Genomic DNA, 24,162 nt, shown 5'->3' on the forward strand with positions numbered 1-24,162 from the left:
TCCCACATTCCTCCCTGCTGATCCTGCAGATGGAGCTACTGCAGTAACAACCCACCAGCCATAGCTTCTTCAGCTGTGAAGAGCACGAGCCAACACTCTCACTAGAAAACTGAGGCTTTCCCCACACAGAAATGAGACCTAAGGTTTAGAGACCACAGAAGCCTCTGAGCAGGTGAGGAGGGCTAGGCTGGAGACCAAGTTTCTCGCTGCTCAGGACAGCAGAGCTGACAGTGCTACCACAACTGCTCACTGACTGCAGCAGGACTGGGAAATCTCCACCAAAATGGCCAAAGGACCTGTCGATGTTATGATGTTTCACACTACACTTCTGATCTTTAAGTGCCATTTTACCAAAAATACTGCTTATATTTTCAGAAGGAAGGAAACCAGTAGGGGACTAAAAAGAACTCAAGACAGCAGGGAGTCACAACTGTCTTTTTAAGCAATCACTGGAGTATCTACACTGATAAATGTAATTTTCCACTTTCAGTGGTTTCTGTCCCTATTGGGCTGGATACTCTTCTAGCAATTGACCCTCTAGCAATTTTTTTCTTCCCTTTGTGTCTCAAATTTGGAGGAGCTGGTCCTGCAAATGCCTGCCTTCAGACACAGCACTAAAGAGAATCCCCACAGTCAGGGCAGAACTGCAAGCAGCCAAGGACTTATGTTTAAAACTTAGTAATGGCTATTCATTTTTGTCCTTGGCATCTGGTGTTCTTCTCTTCTCCTCACTCTCAGGCCAGCTACCCACTTTCAGAGACAGCCAGGCAGGCTTAAGACTTCAGGCAGGTGAAAGCTGGAAAATAGGAATACATTCTCCTTCAAAACTAGAAAGTGACTTTGTCTTAGCTATTTCTTTGAAGTTAAGTCATGCCAATCTTGTGAAGCTACAGAACTGATGCTTTATTTTATCTTATGTGTTCAGGAAATTCTCTGTTTCTCTAAACATGTGTGTCAGGTGAGCAGTTGGATGTAGGTGCAATTTTCATGCCTGCTGCTGTGAAATGTCTCCCAATACAGTTTGAGGCATTCAGAAACCATCTAAACATTATTTTTGTGAGGAATTTATGCAACCCTGAATGTGTCAGGCTGACAACTGGATTACTTTTATCCACCTGTGAAGTGGCACAGGGGTGGTGCATGACAGGGCATTGAGGCATCTTTCCTTATACAACTGGACAGCAAGTATATCTGCAAAGTGTTCTTCAGTCTTCAAACTAACCCTGTAGGCCTGGACTCCTCCTACTACATGCCTTTGACCTAAATATGAGTCAGTGAATGGGGCAGACTTCAGTGAAGGCCCCTACAAGAACCAGTTGTCTCTGCCCTGTTTCCTTGCTGTGGCTGCTGTGATTTTCACTGCTGCTATCAGCAAATAGCAGAACTTGGAAATGGATGCTTTGCCCTTGTAAAGATAACTCATAATTATTGCAGTAGCACAGACCTAGGAAGCATTCAATTAATGTATAAAGACTGGTTGTCCAACCACACTTTGCCTCATTTTTCCCATCAGCATGGGCAGAAATGCAGTTACACGTGTAATAGGAACATCATGGTACCAGACCCAACATTTTCATCAGAAATATTTCAGCTTTAACTGCAGGCAAAATCCTGTTTAGTCTACTTGAGAGCTTGGTAGGTTTTCTTTTGTGTTTGTGCGTGCTCTGAGCTGGGCTTTTGCAAATTGCTTGACCTGCTTATGCAGAGAATTCACACTCTTTTTATCAGCACTTCCTAAGTCTCTCCCTACACTCCATTATATTTATTATAATGCTCCTTCTCAGAAGTCTAGAGGAACAACAAAAATGATGTACAAATCAGAATAATTTATATTTGCTTGTTTAAGGGTAGAGCATGTTTATGCTTTCTTTTTAAAATTATGTAATGATTGTAATTTTTTTCTTTCCTGCTGTGGTTCACCAAAAGTTGGAATGCCTTGGAAATACCACATTACTCTTTCCTGTAATTAGGAAGCTGTTTGTGTACCAAGACACACGTTTTGGGGCAGATCTGCGCTAAAGCAAGCGACAAAAATTCCATTTAGGAAATACAATATGGTTCTGGATTCAGCATAATATTTTCAAACATCCATGTCATTTAAGAGCCTTTATTCAATTAAAAAAGAAACTGATGTTACTCAAGGGGTAATTCCTCTGAAATGTGAGACATCTTTAGGGATCTCTGAGACCTTTAGGAATGTCTGCAAGGCATCCAACGTTGGAGATGCTGCTCTCTGCTGATGCTGGTTCAAAGCAGGTGCCCAAGACCCCATCTCCCTCAGCACCAGGGCTGTGTTTGCTGGTCATGCATCAGTGCCAGGAGGTGCTGACATGTGTTTGTTCACAGGTCCCAGGATGACAACATGAGCTGCAGAGAATTGGCCTCTGTCCCTCTGTGCCTGAGCCTGGCATCAGTCACGTCGCAGGTCTACCCCTCTCCAGCTGTTTTGCTACGCCCCTGTGAGACAATCACAGCTGGATGTGCCAAATATTTCCCCAAGTACTGCCCTGGACTTCCTCCAGCTGCCAGTCACTGGAGTTAGGAGTAGACAGTAGGAGCACAGTTACTAAGAGAGGGTTAGTCCCAAACAATTGTTTTTTCCAGCAGCCTCAGGCTTGTCCATGCCACTCTGCTGCCTGGTCTTTTCTCCTCTTTGCATTGACAGTGGTGTCTCTCTCTGTCTGCCACGTGTAATAGCATCGACAGATGAAAAGGCCCTGCTGGGCATTAACACTATCATTAATCTGCAAAGAATTTGGTTTTGAAGTATTTGAAAAATGAATTCTGCTGATTTTCAGAGAATTCATCATTTAGTACCCCCTTTTTTGTGATTCTATACATTGCAGTTATTCAAACAAGAGAAGGTAAATTATGGACCTACCTAAGGAGACATTTTGTATAAGAGAGATATTTGTATTTCAGAATACATTTTTCTGTAGTAATTTTTGAAAATTTTCCTGGGAATATGCATTTACTAACTTAACAGGGGAAGAACATTTTCCCCCCTGTTTCCAAAGTTACAACAATTAGATAAAGAGCTTTTCTGTTTTTAATATTCAAAACACTTCCATGCAAGTAAAGAAACTGTCATTTTCTTCCTGTTCATCCATGAGGTTATGAAAGTTGGACCCAGTCCAGCTTCCCTTGAAGTTAGTGGCAATGTATCTACTAACTTTACTTGGTTCAGGATTTCTGAATGGTATTTTGTGCCTTTAAAATATCACATGCTGAGGATCTACCAGCAAATTTTTGGCTGATTTAAAGGGAGAATTTCAGGGGAACATTTCAGGGAAATAACCCTGAGTCACACTGAATTCTTTTCAAAATTGAATAAAGGCTCCAGCTAGCATAGATTGCTGTGAAGATTTTTAGGAAAGCTAATCAAACTATCCCCTAATGTCTTTACTAACTTACAATGGGATGTTCATCTATATAAATGCTGCATAAAGGAGGCTTTTCAGGACTGAACCCCTGTTTGGAATGTCATTCAACATCTGGGGTTTTTTTCTCCATAGGTTGTTTATTCTTGTAAATTTACTGTATCTGATTTTAAAGAACTGTTTCTGCAGAACTAGATGTTGTTACAGACTTCCATGCTTATTTGCACTTACGATGTCCTTTATTCTTTTTAATAATTATCAGTGATGCTTACAGAGAATAGTTGATGTTTATAAAAAACACCAAATGTACATGAAATCTAATCCAAATTATCTGGCTTCAGGTTAAATGTCAGCAAAATCAAGACTTACGTTTCAGTATGTTCCTCTGCTCCAATTCTTCAGCAGTCGGCCTCTGGCTCAGTCGTCTGCGAAAAAAGTCCAAGATCAGTTTTTGGACCATATCATATTCTCCTCAGTTCTCTGCCTTGAAGAGTTACTTTGGGGTGTGAAAGGCAGAACAGAAAGCACTGACTCTGCTCCATTATGTACTTGGTATGCCTGGACCATGCGTGACACACACCATGCTTCGCTTTCGCAGTTTCCTCTGTTTCAATCCCACGAAAGACAAAATACGTTATGTCATCTTAGGCATGACTCTCCCACCCTACCCCAGACAGAGCTGCTGAAAGCTAAGCCACACAGATGTCTCCACTTAATTTCCTTCCCTCCATGCCTGCTTCCTGACTTGCACAAGTATTTCTAGCTAGGATCCAGCTAACCCTCTCGCCAGCCTCCTGACTGCGCCCCGCTTGCTCACACAGTGTTTGAACACAGACACAGACAAAACAAGGGACTGTTTGGCAGCACTGAGGGCAGAACAATAGCAGCCCTCCTCATCACACTCACTTCCCTCCTCCTCCTCTTGTGGCTTTTATTAAATCCTATAGTGAAGGATCAGTGTGACTTGCTAGTCAACCTGTACGTAATAGGGTCAACAAACCCCACAATCTTATTATAAATGGGGGTTCTGTACATAGGAATGACCTGAATATTCAGAATACAGAGCAAGCACAAAAGGGTCTTTGCAAAACAAAATAAACCAGAAAGATGACATCAGAAGTCAGCACTGTTGGGCATCCTCGCACTCTTATCCGAGTCAATGGGAGTTTTGTCAATGATACCAATGACATGAGAGCTTTCTTTTCCTTCAGACTTGGTCACTCAGAGACATTTCCAGCTTGAGGGCTCCAGTCTCTGTCAACTGGACCAGTTTCCCTGTGAGTTACTGGGCACTGATAGGAAATGATAAGAATGCTGCATGGCTTCATGTTCTGCAATGAATGTTCCCCTGACCCTGGGCACAGCAGCTCCCTGAAATGAAACTGGCTCTGCAAGGCTGGACGAGAGATGTCTGGCAATGGCTCCTCGCCACACAGGGGCCAAACTGCTGGTGCACACATATGCCCAGCCTTCTCCAGAGCCAGGAGCTCATGAAAGTCCAGTTCAATACCCCCACCTCTCACACTGTGTGCAGAGCACAGGGCTGAATGAAACACAAGCACTGGGTAGGAGCCCATCTCCTACACCAGCTCTTTGAAGGTAGAAGCTTTACAGGCACCTGATTTTACAGTCTGAAGATTTCCATCAGCAGAGGTGATACCAGCCATATGTCCTTTGGGGGCACTTTACACCATGAAAACAAACCAGCAGAACACAGCCCTATTTCAGTGTATAATTCGGAGTCATCAGCTTTGTCCCTTTCTCATTGGAAGATTGAACATTTACGTAATTAGAAAAGTGTTAAAAGGGACAGAAACTGATCCTTAATTCAGAATTAAAGAATGTCTGCAAAGTACTTTGAAGACAGAAAGTGCTATTCAAGTGCATGGTAAGCCATGTTTAAGGTACAGTAGCTGTTGCTAATGGGATACTTCACCTTAGGACTGTGAAGGAATTAAAACTATTTGATTTCTAGCATCACATGAGAAACAAAAAGAAAAAGCAGCCACTTTCAGCCCACCACATGTGTCTGCAGGAACTGTACTGTAAATGTTTTAATCTCCTATGCCATGATGCTTTTCAAGAGGGTGCATCAGAGGGATGTTCAGGATGAACTCCAGCCATCCAGCATGAGGATGAATTCTACAGAAACAAACATCTTAGTAAAAAGAGAAAGAGAAAAAAAAAACCCTCTCCAAAAGCCCTCCTGTTTCCAAGAAAATAGGGATTGAAGGACTCAGATAACTGCTCTGTCATGAATAGTTCACACTAGGACATTTCTAACAGAAAGAAGGCAGAAGTTTTATCTACCTACAGAGGTGATTTGCAACAAGGATCACATCTTCCATGTGTTTAGTGAGGTAACTGCCATGAAGTAGATGTATTTAAACTAAGCTTTCACTGCATGTTACCATGTCATTACTTCCACACAAGAGGACAGATTTCCTCCAAGTATGCCCTTGTTATTATATGCATCCTCTATTCCTGTGCTGCTTAGGACCTATAGACCTTGGGATTCTTCCCCCCACTCTCTGGTAGGGCCCCTAGTGCAAGTCAGCCAAGGATACCCTTGTTCTCCATCAAGAGTCAAATTACTTTGTAGATCCTATTATCCACCCTGTTCAGTCTGCAGAGTGCTCCTACCTACATGGTGACTGCCACTTTTAAGTGATGCACAGTAGAAAAAGCCATGCTGCTTTGGATAGATTAATCATGGATTGTCAATCACTTCTGGAGTTTTATAATCCCAAGGATTTTTAACAATGTGGCTTAGGCAGTAGGAAAAGCTAAGGTATTCTTGTAGTGGAACAAAATCTTAATTAGTCCTTACAGTGCAAGTAGTAAAGCAGCACTGGAGGATGAAGAAGGTCATGAATAGAAGCCATGGAGGTTCTTGGCCTCCAGTACCAGTGTCTGCTTTCATGTCTATGAACTGCTGTTACATTCCCATTTCTATCCTCCTTCGGGACTGACTGAGCCTGCTCCTGCTCCTCCATTTTAAAGCCCTCCTTGATGAGTTTTTCAAATAAACCCAGCCCCTTCCACAGCCTTCCCTTCCAAGCTCTCCCAATCATCTCTTTTCATGGTCTTTTGCTAATTTAATTTAATTCTGTCTCACACTGTTACAGTGGCTTCTGCCCCCAAACTATTGGGGCTTTACAAACTCCTCCACCAGCTCCTCAGAACAGCACCATTTTCAGCTCTTGTTTCTTGCTGCCTAATTTCTAGGCTTGCCAGATGTTGAGCAGCTGTTAACATCTCTGTTAATCTTTGAAAATCTTGATACTAGTTACAGATAATGTAAATCAAGAAATGGAAGCAGCTCTTGCTTTATTACTATGGCTGCAAAGATACGCTTTTTCCTTTCACACTTAATTTCAGTGCACCATCTCCAGCATAGAGCTCTGACCTTGGGGAACATCAGTGCTGATAGCTCTCCTCTTCTGCCTTTCTTCCTGTCTTGCCCAGAATAAAAAGTTGTTAATGAAGCCCACCTAGCTTGCAGAGGTTGATTGCTGACTTGCTGCTGTGCCTTATTTCATTTAACATCACAGGGGCTGCATGAGGCAGTCAGGAGGCCACAGGTCAGGAAAAAGGTGTCTCATTAGCAGCACAATCAGAATAAACGGGAGAAAATGGAGGTGAGGAAGGAATCTGGTGCCACAGCAAAGAATGGATCTGCTTGTGCAAACTGTAAGGATGGAGTGAGATGTCTGGTGCTGCTGTTGATCAGCAAGGTTACTTTGGCTGTTTCATCAAACTAAATGAGTGCAGGTTTCTAACCAAGGAACAGGGGCAGACAGACCTTAACAAGTAACCACCTCTAACTGCACTTTCTGTATTTAAAATGTTCATGTGTGAACATGCCTGACCTTCACTGTGCCATCCATCCAGTTTTGCAATATGCTTCAGGCATTCAAGAGGACAGGAAAGTTTTTTGTCATTTGCACTTTACAATACATTGCTTGGTTTATACTTCATGTGGTTTTGCAATATTGATTACAACAGTTTTGCAAATACTCTGTGACAAAGGTTTTACTACAAAGGAAACCTTCCTAAGATTTATGGCGACATAAGGAAAGCCTTGCTAGGATTTCACTGAAAAAAGCATATCCAAATAAGATTGTCAGTAAAAAATAAAAAGTTTGTTCACATGTACAAAGATAAACTTGACAGCAAACCAATTTTCTGAATTAATTCTCTGCATGATCAAATGCATGACACTGCTTGTGCTAGACAATAAGAGCTAAGGAGTTCTTAATAAGGACAGTGTATAGTGAGGCTTATTTTGTTGGATGTTTTTATTTTTTTGCTTGCTCTTTTGAATTTGCTCTGGGCTGGGCTGGTCACATATGGCAGATAAGTAGGAATTTGGGGCCAGAAAGGAAAATCATGCAAAATCAATTGCTATAGATCTAAAACATTAGCTGGTGCTGGTGTAATCTCTTCAGGGAGCAACAGGAAAGAAAGGCAGCATTTTCACTGATGGATGTTACTGTTTAGAGCTTCCCCGACAAACCGAGAACTCAGAATGAAAAGTTTGTGCTCTATGTGCCAGAGTTCTGCAGAAGAAATAAAAGGAAAAAAACATCTCTTTGGGCACCACAAAACAGTTAAACGAAGTACACACAGTGATGCAGTGTGGCTACTCCCCGAGGGGTCTCAGGACAGCAGCCAGCCCATTGAGGGGCCTCAGCTCAGATTTTTGCAGCCCTTTTCCAGCAGCACCTTTGAAGCAAGATGCTCCTGGCTGCCTAGCCCGTCCTCTACGAGGAGTCATGGGTTTTCTCTCTTTGATCTCTTGTTTTGTTGTGGATGAGCCCCAAGAGAAAGCAGGCTCATGCCATCCAGCTGGTTATGTGAACAGGCTGATGTGGGATATGTGTTTTCTGTGCACCAGGAAATTCATCTTTGCCTCTGTCCAGAGAACAAGAAAATTTAGGAGCCTAGTGTGGGGTCATATGCAAGTATAATGGCTGGATATAACACAGGGCTTGCCAGAAAATGATTCCCCACACACTTGCCAGGCTTATTAACTGTGAGTGTCTGCAGACATGAAAGGCAGAACTTAGCAGCTCTCCAGTGCTTGAATGGTGACATCTGGTGTGTGGGAGCCACAAATAGAACTGGTGGACACGACAGGGCACACAGCAGTATGGTGAGATGTCCAGAATATCCCCAAGGCATCTCTGAGCCAAGTCATGCTCACACAGCTGTTTCTCATGACTTAAGCCACCCTGATGTGAAATAACTACTGAGCACAGTGGGGTATAACCTCTGGAGCAACTCCTGAATTTATTCTATATGTGCAAATATCTTTAATCAGCTGCAACTGGGCTCATACTACCCTAGATATTGCTCTAACAGAGCAGTAAATCTGAGCTGGGCACATGAGAAACCAGCTGCTACAAAGAACTACTTGTCACATTGCTCTTTAGTTGACATAAATGAGCATGACTGAAGCCAATGGAACTGTGCTGATTTACATCAGTGAAATAATTCCACATGAAGAAAATTCAATGGGAGTAAAGAGTCTTAATTCACCTTGCCTTTCCCAATAATAATAATAATGCTGATAGCAAAGCAGAATTGATGAAGTAAAGGCTGTCAGGGGCTCTTTGCACTCCCATGCCATGTACAGAAAATTCAGAAAAAACAGAAGAGAAGAAAATCTTCTATTTGCTTCTACCAGTTAACTGTTAGCAGAGGGCGGGAATGAACTACCTCCTTTCCTGATATCACTGCACAATGAGCAAAAAATTATTGTAAGCCTGGAGGTTCACTTTCTCTGAAACGTCAGCCCAGATTTTGCCAGCCATACTGTAGAGTCTACAGAGGACTATCATTCTCCTAAACAGGATTTATAAAATGGGATTAAATACAGTTTTATCAATGAGTGAATAAACTGAAGGCATATTAAATAGAAAGTCCCTACCCAAAGAAGCAAGTGTAACAGTTTTATACCAATAAAATTATTGTACTAGACTCCATTCAGATGTTTGCTAATCTGTAGGATTATCACTTTAAGCTCTCTCACAGGTGAGCATGACAAGTCTCCTGGTATCAGTCATGATAATATACTTTATAACTCATTTTCCTGAGAAATTAGGACAATAAAACCATAAGGAGTGTTTGCCATGATTCAGTTATCATGTAATGACTGCTCTCCACTTCCCTGTTGACTTAAAATATTCAGCCTCTGGGAGATGGTGATGCTTCTGCAGCTATACAGAAGCCTGTGGCAATTACTAAAACAGACCGATGAGGGCAGAGATGCCTGTTCATCCCCAGGAAAATGGGTGATGCACCACTGTGACAGTTTAGCAGTGAACTAGTTAAGCAATTTTGGTAGGAGGTGTTTGCTTTTGGTGAAAGTCTGAAAAACTTCTAAGTATCAGCTATATAAGACAAAAATACTTTCTGATGGTGCTTACTGGCAAGGTGCTACTTCTGCCTTAGTATCCCAGTGTGTTCCCTGGACTTTTGATTGTGTTCCCTTGACATTTGATCCAGGATAGCTACAACAGTCCCAAAAGCCTGGGGAGAGAGGCAATACTTTTGCTCAGCATTAGTGCACTGCAAGAAATACAGAACAGTCTGGAATGTGAGCCAACCAAATTATATTTCCCGTAACACATCTGCAGTTGTGTTTCCAGCTGGCTCTACAGGAAAATCAGATTTACAACTGAAATTATTCAGACTTTAATTCAAGCTCTAAGCAGTAATTTACTACCCCCCAAAATTATCCTTATCCCAGACTTGATTTTGTGTTGAGAAACAGCTTCAATATAGACTTTAAAGCACCGATTAGTCTAGATTGCAGTGAGGATTTTTGGGAAAACTAATCAGCAAATTTTCTGCTTGCTCAAGCATCTGTGTATAGTGAAAAATATAACCAAGCTGGCTCTTTGTTTAAAACTCTTACAACTGACCAAATTGTTTTCCCATTCTTTAGATCATGTGAATCTATTCTTGAGTCAGGGTTCAAATGATGCTATTTTTTTCTGGTTCAGCTCATTGAGGGATTCAATTACTATGATTTTGACTTATTCTTTGCAAAGTTACAAGCTTCCTGAGAAAGAACTCTCTGCCCAGAGTAGGTCTCCTGGGAAAAGAGAATCATATTCAAAATGTAGATTTTGGCAATTCATTATGTTTGCATAAGGTTAAAATCTTGTTCATCATATATAGAACAAATTTCTTTAAAATACCCAAATAAAGCAGATTTATTTTGGGCCATGAACTCTGTATTATGTTAAAAGAAATAAAGCAATAACTAGATAGCCCTATAAATCTGACCAGAAACAGTGTGAATAATGACATACCCAGGTCATTAGTCTTCCATTAGACTACTGCCACAATGCAGACACCTGCATTTTTCCAAGGAATTACTTCACTTCTTTTCTAAAGATAATGTCAAGCAGTGATAGACACACAAATCCAGATTCGGACCCATGTTCAATAATACTAACTGGGAAATGCCTACTGGTTTGTGGAACATTGCAAGATCACGCCTCACACCTCGAGCTCTGAAATGGAGCCTCCTCCATTTCATTACTGTGCTGTTCCATTAATGTCAAAGCTCTCAGCCAAATGCTGGCTTTTCACATAAAACATGATCATGAAAAGTTTAAATGATTTTTAAAAAGGGCATGGCCGAATAAAGATAGTTATGCCACATGAATTTTGCAGCATTGCTTCTCAAATCTCTTATCCCTAGTCCCAAGAACAAAATATCCAACAACTGCAGTAGGAAACAAAGAACAATCTTTTTAGAAGAGGGAATTTACTATGTAGCTAATTCAAGAAAGTATTTTTGGAACAATAAAAATGGGATATTTTTGAGTACTAGAAATCCAGAGTGAAAAATGTACTAAATGCCAGTTGAAAATCTAAAGCATGCCAGAAAAACCAGATGGATGTTAGGACCCATTGTAATAGAGAAAAAAATGTTCTAAAATGTTAGCAATTGTCCTTCTGTTGTCTGTACAGCATTGTGAGAAGACACTTGCTTCACCAAATGTGATAATATTGAATTAAAAGCTGATTTTACAAAGCTACAGAAATTGTAATTCACAGTTCAAGGTCAATCTGTGAGTGACTTGAGTAAAATGGCATCAAAAAGAATCAATGTGAGCTGAACAGTTATGATTACTGTCTATAGGCATTATTGAATGGTTTGTTTTAAAATCTCTCTATAGTAATATTATTTTGTCTCTGTGAACAAGCATACTTACAGCAATGAAAAAACGTCCCACTCTTAAAAGCAGAGCCAGAAGAGTAGAATCCCCTCCTCTGTTGGAATTTTCCCTACCCTGGCTTCTGATGCTCAGGGAAGCTTGGATGTTGGAACATATTTGATATAGGAATAAAGCAGTTATTCCTCTGTGTATGTGGCATGGCCTTGGAATAGAGACAAAAGCAATGCTTTAGGTGGCAAGAAGTTCTGTGGGACCAGGGAAGAAAACATGAAGAGAAGCTGAGGGGTGACAATGAACGTACAGCCCCACTCCCCAAAGTTCTTCACCTTCTAAAGCCCCAGTGATCTTTCCCACTACAACACTCTCTTCTAAGGATCCTCTCCTGACAAATCTGATGCCACAAACTTAAATGCAACCTACCCTGAGAAGCAGCTGCTGGCTCTGAGGAAGGGTTGAGGGCTGAAGCACATAATGGAGGAACCACAATCCCTATATTTAGTCTGCTTGAAGATCAGACCCCCTGTGGGCCTTCGTGGACCACAGTGACTGCATGGTGTTTGTGGACCACAGTGACAGACATGACCTGTGCTTTAGCAGGTATGTCACACTTTTAGCACTGCCAATATGAAACTGTTTAATGAAAAAAGCAGCAGCACCTTATCTGCTTATTCACAGGTGCACTAACACACCTGCAACCCTAAAACATCAAGTCAGGGACATTTTAAACATAAAACAAATAAACTAACTTTGCTTGACAGTCCAAGTAATCTGTGACCATCCTGGAAAATCTCAATCCAAAATGTAAAAAGCTGTTCATTTTAAGGAAGGAAATCCAGGTGGGGAGCTTCACCAGCTTGCTGATGTCAATCTCAACATATAAACAGCCAACTTGATAGTCTCCTCTGTTACTACAGCAGCCTACAGACCATCTAAGTACAGAGAGAGGAATTACCATAGAATGGTTTGGGTTGGAAAAGACTTTAATGATTATCTAATTCCAACATCCCTGCCATGGGCAGGAACACCTTCCAACAGACCAGGTTGCTCAAAGTCCCGTCCAACCTGGCCTTGAACGCTTCCAGGGATGGGAGAACCCCAGCTTCTCTGGGCAACCTGTTCCAGTGTATCATTAGCCTCACGGAAAATAATTTCTTACTAATATTTAATCCAAACCCACTGTCTTTCAGTTTAAAGCCATCCCTCCTTGCCCTCCCTTTTCACATGCCCGTATAAAAGAAAGTCCAAGTCCCTCTCCACATCTCTTGAGAACCCTCTTTAGGCACTGTAAGGCTGCTCTAAGGTCTCCCTGGAGTCTTCTCCAGGCTGAACAACCCCACCTCTCTCAGTTTGTATCACAAATACCCCCTGACCATATTAGTTTGTTGTAGAACATATTACCAGTGCCAGCATGAAGAAAGGTAAACGAACAATAGCACAGAAATAAAATTAATCACCAAAAAGGCACTTTACACTGGTAATGTAAAAAAAAAAAAAAAAAAAGAAGCAACTCACACCCTTTCTGCTAAATTAATCAAAAGCTAAAATACTCAGTGACTTGGAACAGCCACAATATAGGAACTCCAAATAAAAGCTTTTATAACAGAAACTGGCAATGTTAGCAATTCAAAACCACAATAATTCAGTTTCTAGTAGAAAAGATGCATAGGAACTAGCATGGTGCCACACTTTGTCTTGTTACTGAAGTGGAAAATTCCTGGAAGTAAACAAATTTGAGAGCTTTAAGAGCAAATAACTATTTTATGACAGAGGGATTGCAGTTCCCCAGACTGTGGTATTTCAGATCCTCAGACTTCACAAAAGGCAGGTGATAAATAGGAGTAACTTTTTGCAAAGGGTTGTGCCTAAAATTTTCTCTTGAAGATTAGGAATTAGGACTGGCTGAAATGCTTGTGACAAACTAAAGCTGCTGGAAAATTGAGTTCTAGAAGGTCAGAAATTATCTGCAAGGTGAGGTCAAACTTAGTGATTAATTTCAGCTGAAAAAGACTCACTAGAAACACTTTTCTTAAAAACAATAAAATTTAAAAAGCATTAAAAATGCACTAGACAATATTTAATTCTGACTTGAAATGCTAGTTCTCAGTGTGTAATAAAAAAATTAATGATGCCTGTACTTGCTATTTTTAGTCAGTTTTCCCTATTCCACTTGTTAATTATTTTGTTCCATTTGAGTACCAAATGCAAAAAAATCCCTTATTCAGCTATGTCCAGTAGTCACAACTCTCCTTCCAATAACTGCTACAGTGATTCCAAGCACAAATCTACTGAGGTGGACTAAAGGAGAATTCTCCCCACATCTGCATTGCCAACTTCAGTGCAGGTGCCTTGCTCATTCCTCACCACTCAATGGGATACCTGCTGGTCAGCTCAGGACTTTGCATATGTTTTACAACATTGACCCTTTTGTATCTGCATCACCGACTGCACAATAATTTCTTATCTTCCTAGAGAATATAATGTTTCACTGCCCTATCCAGAGATTTGCCCGCCCGTTGTACAAATTCCCAGCTGGTGCCAGAGCCTACTTCTGCCTTTATGCATTAGCAAAGGTCAGAAAAAATTTTTTAAAAAAATCCTAGCATCTCATGGAACATCAATGAAAACATGCAGTACCAGAGACAGAAAATAGCAAAAATCTCTAGCTTTAAAAACAAAACCAGATTAAATTATTGACCTGGTTAAAATTTAAAAACCCATGCCTTAGGAAACTGCATATTTGCTATTTTGAAAAGATATTAGATATGATTATTTCACAGTTATATCATCACCTGTAGGTTCAAATCTAGTGGCCTAAAAGCATGACAAAATATTTTTTACTCAGGAGAATTCTTGTCCCATCTGCGTTTTCTTCTCTGAAGTTACTGAGATGCACATAATTACCTGGAGGCTAAATTTGGACTACAAAGTGATAAGCTTTTTTTCCTGTTGTTGCTTTGTACATATTTCCACAGCAAAACAAATGGAATGCTATAAAGAGGCTTATCACATCAAATAGGGAATTAGCAGCGGGAATCAATAATCTCCAAAGTAACAAAGATCCTATTTCCAGGCAAATACGCTTAACTTCAAAATAAACAACCCCCCCTTGTGAAACAAAAGACTTCCAGAGGGACATTCAAACCCTCTGTGCGATGCTGAGCAGGCTGCAGCCTTTCTCTTTGTCCCCTGCATAGTGTGACATCAGCTTTTTACTTTTTCTCCCTGAAGTTTTGAGAGGTCAGTTCAGCCCCTACTGAAGTTTCTCCACACTCAGTTTTCCAACTACTATCAGGTGCCTGTACTCTTGCCTGCACATTCCCCTGTTCCACTGACACTTCATCAGTGTGAAAACCTGCTTCATTACCACAATCTAGCTGCTGAGGTGATACCAGACTTCTTTACATTATTTTTTTCCCTAACTAGAGGTGATGTTGAACTACTGAGTGGGAGGGAATGCCCAATGACATTTTCCATCTTCTGTATATAAAATGGGAGAGAAAACTATTCATGGCCCTGTTGACCTAAAGAATTATTTCTCCTTTACACTTCAGACATTTCACTTCTTAAATCTCATTGGGAAAGTGTTGTAGATATCTTCCCTGTGGTATTTCCAATGAAGGTGCTATCAAAGTCCACATTTTTTGCAATTGTTTTCTCCCTAAAGAAAGACTGCATTACATTGGTGACTATTTTTTGAGCTCCTTACTGAATAGCTTTGCAGCTGGCATTCAGGCAGAAAGGCTGAAGAAAATTAATATTTAAAATACTTTGCACTCAAGTCAAGCACAGTGTGTTTGTTCATGGCTGCTAACATGCCATAGGAGAAGCCTGGATTTCCCTGCAGGGCACGCTCAAGTGCCAAGACTGAAATACCTCTGTGCTGGGCATTCAGTGCCCTGGTTTTGTGGCATACACTTGTTTTCTGCATTCTAGCTGCAGTGATGGCAAGGACAGAGGGCTTGGAAAAAGGTATCAAAGGAAATCATCACAGTCACCCTGACAAAAATACCTTCTGAGTATTTACTGATGATGTACAGTGTTCATAAAGCTGGAAACTGCACCTACTGCTATGAGAGGCTGCAGAATGGACTAAAACATGCTGGCTAGGACGGGCCGGGCGAACAGACACAGTGCCTGTTTCCCAGTTCTGCTCAACTTCTTTGTTAGTTTAAAACATGCAATTTCTCATTCATCTCATTCATCAATGAAGTAAAAGGATACACCCTCTCAGGCCCTCCTTCCATGGTCATAGCCATGTGGTCTTGTTTTGCTTTACAGGCAGACTGAATTTACATCTCTACACTACAGTTTATTGGCTGGTAAGCCTACTCTCATGACTGGAGATTATCTAATGTTAATAACAACTTTGCTCTGCTGAGACCAGCTAATGAACCCCAGCTGCTAAGGAACAGAAGTGGGGGGGAATGTCTCACAACTACTATACTCTGTTACCTTTTCAAACTCCTCTGAACAGTATTTTTAGCAAAATATGCATTAAATACACACTTCCACCTTGTTTTCTTCTTTGGAGACATCAGAACACTGCTGTACAATGCATTTCTGGTGATCCCTGCTGCTCGGATGTTTGTGAGCGGACTAAGCTCTCAATTCACCAAAGTGAGGAAGAACAATAATTTGCTGATTGTTGTCTCTGGATTCACCCAGATAGAAAGTGTTGAAGGCATGTCTTAAGGTTTTGCTTCAGATAGTTAGAAAAGGAGAAAAGAGCTATACAAGGGTGCAGAGACAATGAAAACTTTTGGAAGTGAAACTGGGACTCTGGGGTTTTTTTCTTGCTATGTCAGAGGTGGACTGAGGGGATGGGGAAATACAAGGCTGAGAGAAATGGCTGTTAAAGGAAGTTGGGTGTCTGGAGTTGATTTCCTTGTGAATGCAGCATGTCTGGGAGAGGTTCTTGTTTAGAAAATGAGTCCTGATAACTTTTTCCACAGGGCAGAACACAAGGAGTTTGGTTGCAAGAGCTAATCCCACACTCTCTTGGGGCTGAAGTAAGCTAGACACTCTTACAGCCTACATGTCATAGACAGGCATTTGTCAAAGCTTGTGACCTGGCTAAATTGTGCTGGCACAGCCATTGTGCAATAACCCAAATCAAAAGAAATTAGTCAAGCATTGCAGCAGAACAGCTTTATGAAACACATTAATAGAAACTTCAGGCTGCAGAGAGTGAAGGGAATCAGGACTTGGGGAAGTCTGAGACAGAATTTGGCCAAAGGCACACACAAAAAAAACAGCCAGCAATGTCATACACTTCAAAACCAAAGATGTTGCTAATACACATTGACATTGTCCATTCTTTTGATATGTAGTGCTATCACAGAATGGTGAGTTTGGCAGGGATCTCTGAAGCCCATCTGATCCAACCCCTCTGATCAAGCAGGGCTGCCTAGAGCTGGGACTGTGTCCAAATGACTTTTGAATATCTCCACGGAGAGAAATTTCACAATTCCCCCTGGCCAACCTGTGGCACTGTTTGGTCACCCTCAGAGTAGAAATAATGTTACTGATATTCAGAGGGAACCTCCTTATTTTGTTTGTGCCTATTGCCTCCGGTGCTGTCACTGGGCCCCACTGAGGAGAGCCTGGTTCTGTCCCCACTGTACCCTTCCTTCAGGAATCTATACACATTGATAAGATCTCCTGAGCCTTTTCTTATCTAGGCTCAACAGTCCCAGCTCTCTCAGCTGTTCTCCAGTGGGAGGATGCTCCAGTTCATTATCTCCATTATCTCTGTGGCCCTTCATCAGACTCTCTCTTATATGCCCGTATCTCTTTTCTACAGAGGAGCCTTGATGATCCTTGCACATCCCTTCCAGCTCAGAATATTCTGTGACTCTGAGCCAGAAGTAGACACAGCACTCCAGATGTGGCCCCACCAGTACTCAGTAGAGGGGAAAGATCACATCCCTTGGCCTGCTGGCAATACTTTTTCTAATGCAGCCCAGAATATCATTAGCCATTTTTTCCCCCACCAAGTTGTCCAACTTCATGCCTGTCAGGACCCCCAAATCCTTTTCTGCCAAGTTGCTCTCCAGCTGGGTAGCTCCCAACATATACTGGTACATGGGGTTGTTCCTTCCTAGGTGCAGCAATCAGTGCTTGCCTTTGATGAACTTAATGAGATTTTTGGCAGCCCATTTCTCCAGCTTGTCAAGGTCCCTCTGGATGGCAGCACCATCCTGCAGTGCATCACCCACACCCCCAGTTTGGTGTCACCAGCGAGTTCGCTGAGGACACGCTCTGCTCATCATCCAGATCATTAAAGAAGGTTGTTGAAGAGGACTGGACTGACCCCTTGGGCTATACTGCTACTTACTGGAGTCCAATTACACTCAGTATCACTGAACACCAACCTCTGGACTGGATGGGTAAATGGATTGAAAAGACCAAATGGCTGAGCCCATTCTTGGATGCCTGAGGAATTTTATGGGAGACAGTGTTCAAAGCCTCACTGAAATCTACACAGACATTATTTGCTACTCCTTGGTTGTCCACCAGGTCAGTAATTTCACAAGTTTATCACATTAATCAAGCATGACTTGCCCTTGTGAATCCATGTTGATTACTGATGATGTTTTTTGTCCTTTACGTGCCTGAATATGGTTTCCAGGATTAGCTGTTCCATCACCTTCCCAGTGATGAATGTGAGGTCAGCTGGCCTATAACTCCCTGACTCCTCTTTGAATATAGGAGTGACATTTTCTTTCCTTCTTGTCTTTGAGCACTTCTCCCAGTAGACATGAGCAATCAAAGAAATATTAAAGAAAATAAGGATGGCACTGAATCTTTAGTAATGCTGGGTCAAGCTCATCCTTTAATTTATACTTTTATGCTGAATAAAATGAAAGTTCATCCTTTTATTTATAATTTCATTCATACTTTTATGTTGAATAGTGAAGCAGCACTGCTCTCTGGAAGATTTTAACACGTCCTAATTGTTAAAACATGACATGTCTAGTAGACATGTGCACAGAACTGAGAGAAAGGCAACGTACAGTGATGGGCAGGTAGAAGAATCAAATCTGAGGCAGTCAAGTGTGCAACTATCAGGAAGGATGCTGGGACAAGTGAGCTGTCATGCCTAGTATTCTTCCAGTGATGCTTTGCATTTCTCCATCACTGTTTTGATACCTGCTCCAAAATCCTTCAGACTGAGGCCAAGTGCTGCACAGTATCTCAAACCAAGGTGGGGTGGTGGGTGCTACTCGCATTACTGAAATACAAAGAGAAATAAAACAGAATAAAGACTCTAAAGAGAAGAATTAGTCAAAGGAAATAAAAGTGCCTTCCAAAGAAGTGTCATATATGATGGTTTTCAGAGGCAAAAATCATATCTTTCCACTGCTGAGCCTTTTTTAATCTGTCATGTCACATTAGAGAACATGATGGAGCCCTTTGCTGGCATTAAACAGCACAGTGCAAAATACTGGCAGCTCTTTTAACTGCAGTAGAGTATTAGATTCCCTTTTCTAGTCTGGTCTGAAGGGGAAGATGAAATGGATGGTGGAATATCATGTAGCTCCATGAGGCTTGCAATTGCCCAGGTCTCTCTTTCTTATCTTTTAGGTCTGCTCAGACAGGGAAGGGTGAATGGTTCTGGCACAACCTGGGGCTGAAGGACACCAGGCATTTACACTCAGTTATTAACCAGGAAAAGGTAGAGTCTCAGGAGATGTTCTGGCTTTAGAACATCAGCCACTCCTTTCCCTGAAAGTAGCAGAGGGAGGTTATGGGATCAGTTGGGGAATCCCATGATGGGGAGATGTAAAGGCACCAAGCTCTTGCCAGAGAATTGCCTCCCAATTCGAGACTGATGTGCAGCTCCAAACAAACCACTTCCTGTCAGAGGGGCTGCCTGCCCTCTTTCTTTTATAGTTGAACCTTGGATATTAAAGCTTCCCTGGGGATGTCTGGGAAAGCCAGAATTGGAGCACAGTTTGGGTAATTCAACTTCCCAGTGCAGACAGAGGCTGAAGGAGCTTGCATCCCATGCTGCTTGCAGGTTTAACTGGAGGTGGGCCAGCTGATGGGGCTATAAAAATACCTTAGTGGCAGATGAACAGACCTTTCTCTCTACCTTCTTTGAGGGGCTCCCAAGGAGGGAGTTTACTCATACTTTACATATAGCAGCCTTCCATTACCTTAAGGAGGCCCAGAAGAGAGCTGGAGAGGGACTTTTCACGAAGGCATTGTCACAGGACAATGGGGAATGGCTTTAAACTGACAGAAGAAGGGTTTAGATAGGTATTAGGAAGAAATTCTTTGCTGCGGGGATGATGAGGCACTGAAACAAATGAGCTAGAAAAGTGATGGATGCCTCATCCCTGGTAGTGTTCAAGGCCAGGTTGGATGGGGCTTTGAGCACCCTGGTCTAGTGGGAGGTGTCTCTGCCTATGGCGGGGAAGTTAAAATCAGATGGTCTTTAAGGTCCCTTCCAACGCAAACCATTCTAAGATGACATGAATCTGTGACCTCCCTGCACATTCCCCTGACAGGTCTGGGTGCACCCAAGCTGCCACCCCACAGGTAACTGATGTCCCTGAGTCTGTAGAAGAGCCAGGCCCTGGTCCAGGAGCCATGGCTGTTCCCCACTGAAGAAGCAGGCTGGTGCCTCTGCAGCCCCTGATATTTGAGATCAGGGTCCCTGCTTGCAGGGCTTTTAAATCAAAGCTGGCCGATTGCAGGGAGTCAGGAAGGAAGACCATTTCTGTCTTGATTACTGCAATAAAGGAAATTGTGAAGACTTTTCTAGCACGCTGAAAAACTTCAATATTCTGCAGGATAAATAGTCTAGCCTGACATTATAGATGCTTGCTCATTGAGCAAATACAATATATTGAATGTTTATTTTATTAATTATTCATTAACCAGTAGTGTTGCTGCCTCCTGAATTCAGGGATGTCAGTGAAGAACCAGGTTACTGAATTAATTTTGGTGCTAATGTGCTTTCTCGGTAGTTTGCTGGTTTGTTATTTATTATCAGAAAGGCAAGTAATGAATATTACAGGCTGCACACTTAGAGACACATTGATGTGGTCTACCACACATGAGAACACTTCCTCTTCACCTAAAGTTATTAACATAAATGGTAATTTCACACAGTCAGGTCTGAGGCTAAGGACTTAGTTTAATTTCGACATATGGTCTGTGCAGTGGTTGTGAATCCCAGTGCACTAAAACAGGAGCATAATTCTTATCCAAATCTGCCTCTAAAAGACTGGTTGTAACTTTTATGCACATATGCAAAAAAAACCCCCATTCATCTCAAAGTGATCCTTTTGTTAACAGTATGTCTTAGAGAAAACATGCAAAATTCTAACATTACATAATTGATCCAGGTGTAATGGTAAGGATATTTGCTTTCTTGATACATTTTTCCAAAAGACACTTAGTCCTACACAAAAAAACCCACAAACATTAAATCTTATTTACTCCTCTTCAGAAAGTCACCTCTCTTTACTCACATACAATAGCCTGCACACGAAACTCCAGAGTTTCTGGATATAGATGGATGACCATGCACACAAGTCAGACTTACTCCTCCAGCAGTTCTGCTTATACTCACAGTAGCAGCCACAGGCAACATATATGAGCACATATATAAACACAATTTTTGAATCCTGACTCGGATCAGCTTTTAAATACGTTTGACTGTTTTGCAAGGATTGCCTCTGTTAAATCTTCTGCACATATGTTGCTAAATAGGCCATAATACACTGAAGTAGAAGGGAAATGTAAACTGCAACTTCTGAGAGAGGTTAAATATTTTGCTTAAAGAACAATTTTTCCATTTTAAAATCAGCGGACTATAAAGAGAAATTTATTCCTCCAGTCTGCTTCTTTTATCTTGTACTCCCACTTGATTTGTTTCCTTTACAGAAATTACAAGGTCATCCAAGCCAAGCAACTGTTGTGCTTGTGATTAACTACCTATAATCAGGAGGTACAAAATATGAAGATTTATGGTTAGATTTTTTAAAGGTGGAAATCTATGAGCTAGCTCTTAATGGTGCTGCCCTAAATTTATCAGTATTAACCAGCAAAAGACAAACCCAGCAAATAAACCACCTTTGTTTTTAAAGCCAGAATATAACATTCTGAAGCAGCTACTTCCTTGCTTGTGTTTGTTTTACATGTTAATACCATTCTTTTATTCAAAAGAGAGTACTGCACAAACTCCATGTGGCCTCTTGCTCACTGGAGAAATAAGACTATTTCTATTACCAAAATATGTTATTCTGTTACTGCTACAAGTTTTATTTATATCACTGTGAATTACTTTGCCCAGCAGAGAAACGTGGCTTCCTCTTATATAAAAGCTGTCAGTAGTTTGACAACTAAAAGCAAAACTGCAATCAATTTGGGGCAGAGAATGAGCAATACCACACCCCACTGAAACTGCAAAGGAAATTAAGGTAGATTTAATATATTTGTCTCAGCTGTTGACAGCCTGAATTAGACCTCAAATACAGACCGTGTCAGGGGGCTGAAGAGTATGGGAAGCATGAAGGGGAACTTGTAACCCCATTAACGTGTTTTGCCTCAACTTCCTCAGAGAAAGGATGGGAGAAACAGATGTTGCAATGACAGGGCAGTGTGACTTGCACAGCTTCCACGAGAGCAGAAACAGGAACAGTAACAAACCCCAGGAATAACAAATTCCTTTCAGGGTTGCTGACATTTCTGATTGAAATGAACTTTGGACACCATGAAAACATTTTCCATTTCATCAGTGGTCACACAGGTCCCTCTGGGGAGACCTTGCCCTCAGATGCCACTCCCTGTTGCCTCTCCTCAGAACATTTCCCCTCCTTTATAGCAGCATAAATAAAATGTCTCCCTAGGTTTGGAACTCCATCGTTTAACATGGAGAGACACATCTGCCCAAGGACACACTGTATCTACTCTGTAAGGCTTTGCTTCCATAAATAACAAAACATCTGCTGGCCCTAGCTGAGCAAAATTGATGGGGGCAGGGTTTCATCCTATCCCAAGGTGGAGCTGCAAAGGTTAAGGACACTGTTCATCCCCTAAACCACGGAGTGTGTAGAGGTGATGTGTTTTGTGGTGACACTGTCACGTCCCCTTTCTCTTGATTGCTCCACTGACCTTTTGCCATAGCAAATTACTCAGACAAAGCAAACTCATGCCGTTAGCTATGAAATGCAAAACAACCATCAACTATCAAAACAATAGTAATAGCATCATGATGTTACCCATGCCCTTTTCTGTGATGAATGATGATGTTAGCCATGGAAATTCCTCACACAAAGAGGTAAGTGCAAGCCATGCTCAGAAATGAGGATCCCTGTCCTACTGAAAGACAAATGTCTAAAGAGATCTTAGTATTGGGGTGTTTTTTTGAAAGCACACAAATGCTGCTGTCAATGAGAATTTGTCAACTAATGGAATGCTCCAAAGTTCACAGGCAGTATGTACTTTTTGAGACCCTAACACACCTTAAATAAATAAACAAACAAGCAAACAAACAAATAAATAAATATGTGTGCATCTATTTCACTGGCTTGCCTGAGGTTGGAAAGCTGTGGAAGATGCAGCCTTCTTGGAGTATTTTAACTACAAAGTTACCTTTCCTTTGAGCAGAGCAGAACTCACCAGGACACTGATCACAGAAAAGAGGGCTGACAAGAGCCTTGGATGCTCATCCCCCATCTGCACCCACGCACAGAACCCAGACCAGTTCTGCTCAGAGTATTTATCCCCAGTGGTTGAGCCCAGATGTGTAATGGTAGCTCAGTGTCAGCTCATCACCCATAAACAATCACCTGCTTTTCCTGCCTTCCTCCTGATGCTAAGGGCAATTTCAATAATTCCCTTGAGGTTTCTGCAAATGAACAGCTTCCTCCTGAAGCTAAACTACAAGTGAAAAAATGCCACTCTCTCTAGGTACCATTGCAGCTAAAACTGAGGCTCAGCCCTTTGCAGTTTTTCTCCATCACCTCCATTCATGTATCTGGTGCTGTCGCATCGTCCCCTCTAATCCAGGATTTAGATGAGCTTGTTTACCACAATCCCATTTTCCGTGTGATTTATCCCCAGCACCCTGCAAGCTTCACACACATCTGCGCGTGCGTGCTGCCATCAGGGATGAGCTCTTGCTTTAGGCACTTGCTTTCCTCTCATTAGTGGAAGTTAACAATAAGTGTGAGAATTGCAGACGTCAAACGTAATTAGAAAGAAATTATTTCACGTTACTCAACAACATGATGTCTTTGAATAAAGCCTAATCCTGCTGTCTGCCCATTCTTTTTATCCCTAAATGACTCAGAGCTAGGGAGGGCACAAAATGCCCTCCATAGCACCGGATGGGGAGCAGCCACGAGGAGATTCAGCCACGCTTAACAGGGGCCATCATGCTGCCATCCTCTGGCTGAATAAACCCTTCCCTAGCGGGACTGCAATGCTGCTTAAAGAATTAACCATTTCAAAAAGCTGAATCTCTTCACAACCTAAATTTTAATAAATAAAAATTATTGCTTGGAACTGTTCCATCCCCTCAGGAAGAACTGCTGTGTGTTTCAATGACTGTGCAAGCCTGG

General features: G+C 41.7%; 1 protein-coding gene across 8 annotated transcripts in view; it reads right to left on the reverse strand.

Moving 5' to 3' along the window:
- PHACTR1 (phosphatase and actin regulator 1) overlaps positions 1-24,162 on the reverse strand; it is a 303,608-nt gene that overhangs the window by 17,853 nt on the left and 261,593 nt on the right. For all 8 annotated transcript variants that reach the window (XM_033071845.2, XM_033071811.2, XM_033071816.2 and 5 more), the window contains one exon: positions 3,750-3,805. In XM_033071845.2, coding sequence (XP_032927736.1) covers positions 3,750-3,805 — 56 coding nt within the window. The remainder of the gene's footprint in view (positions 1-3,749; positions 3,806-24,162) is intronic.

The sequence above is a fragment of the Catharus ustulatus genome, chromosome 1 (assembly GCF_009819885.2).
Source record: "Catharus ustulatus isolate bCatUst1 chromosome 1, bCatUst1.pri.v2, whole genome shotgun sequence".
NCBI classification, from domain to species: Eukaryota; Metazoa; Chordata; class Aves; order Passeriformes; family Turdidae; genus Catharus; species Catharus ustulatus.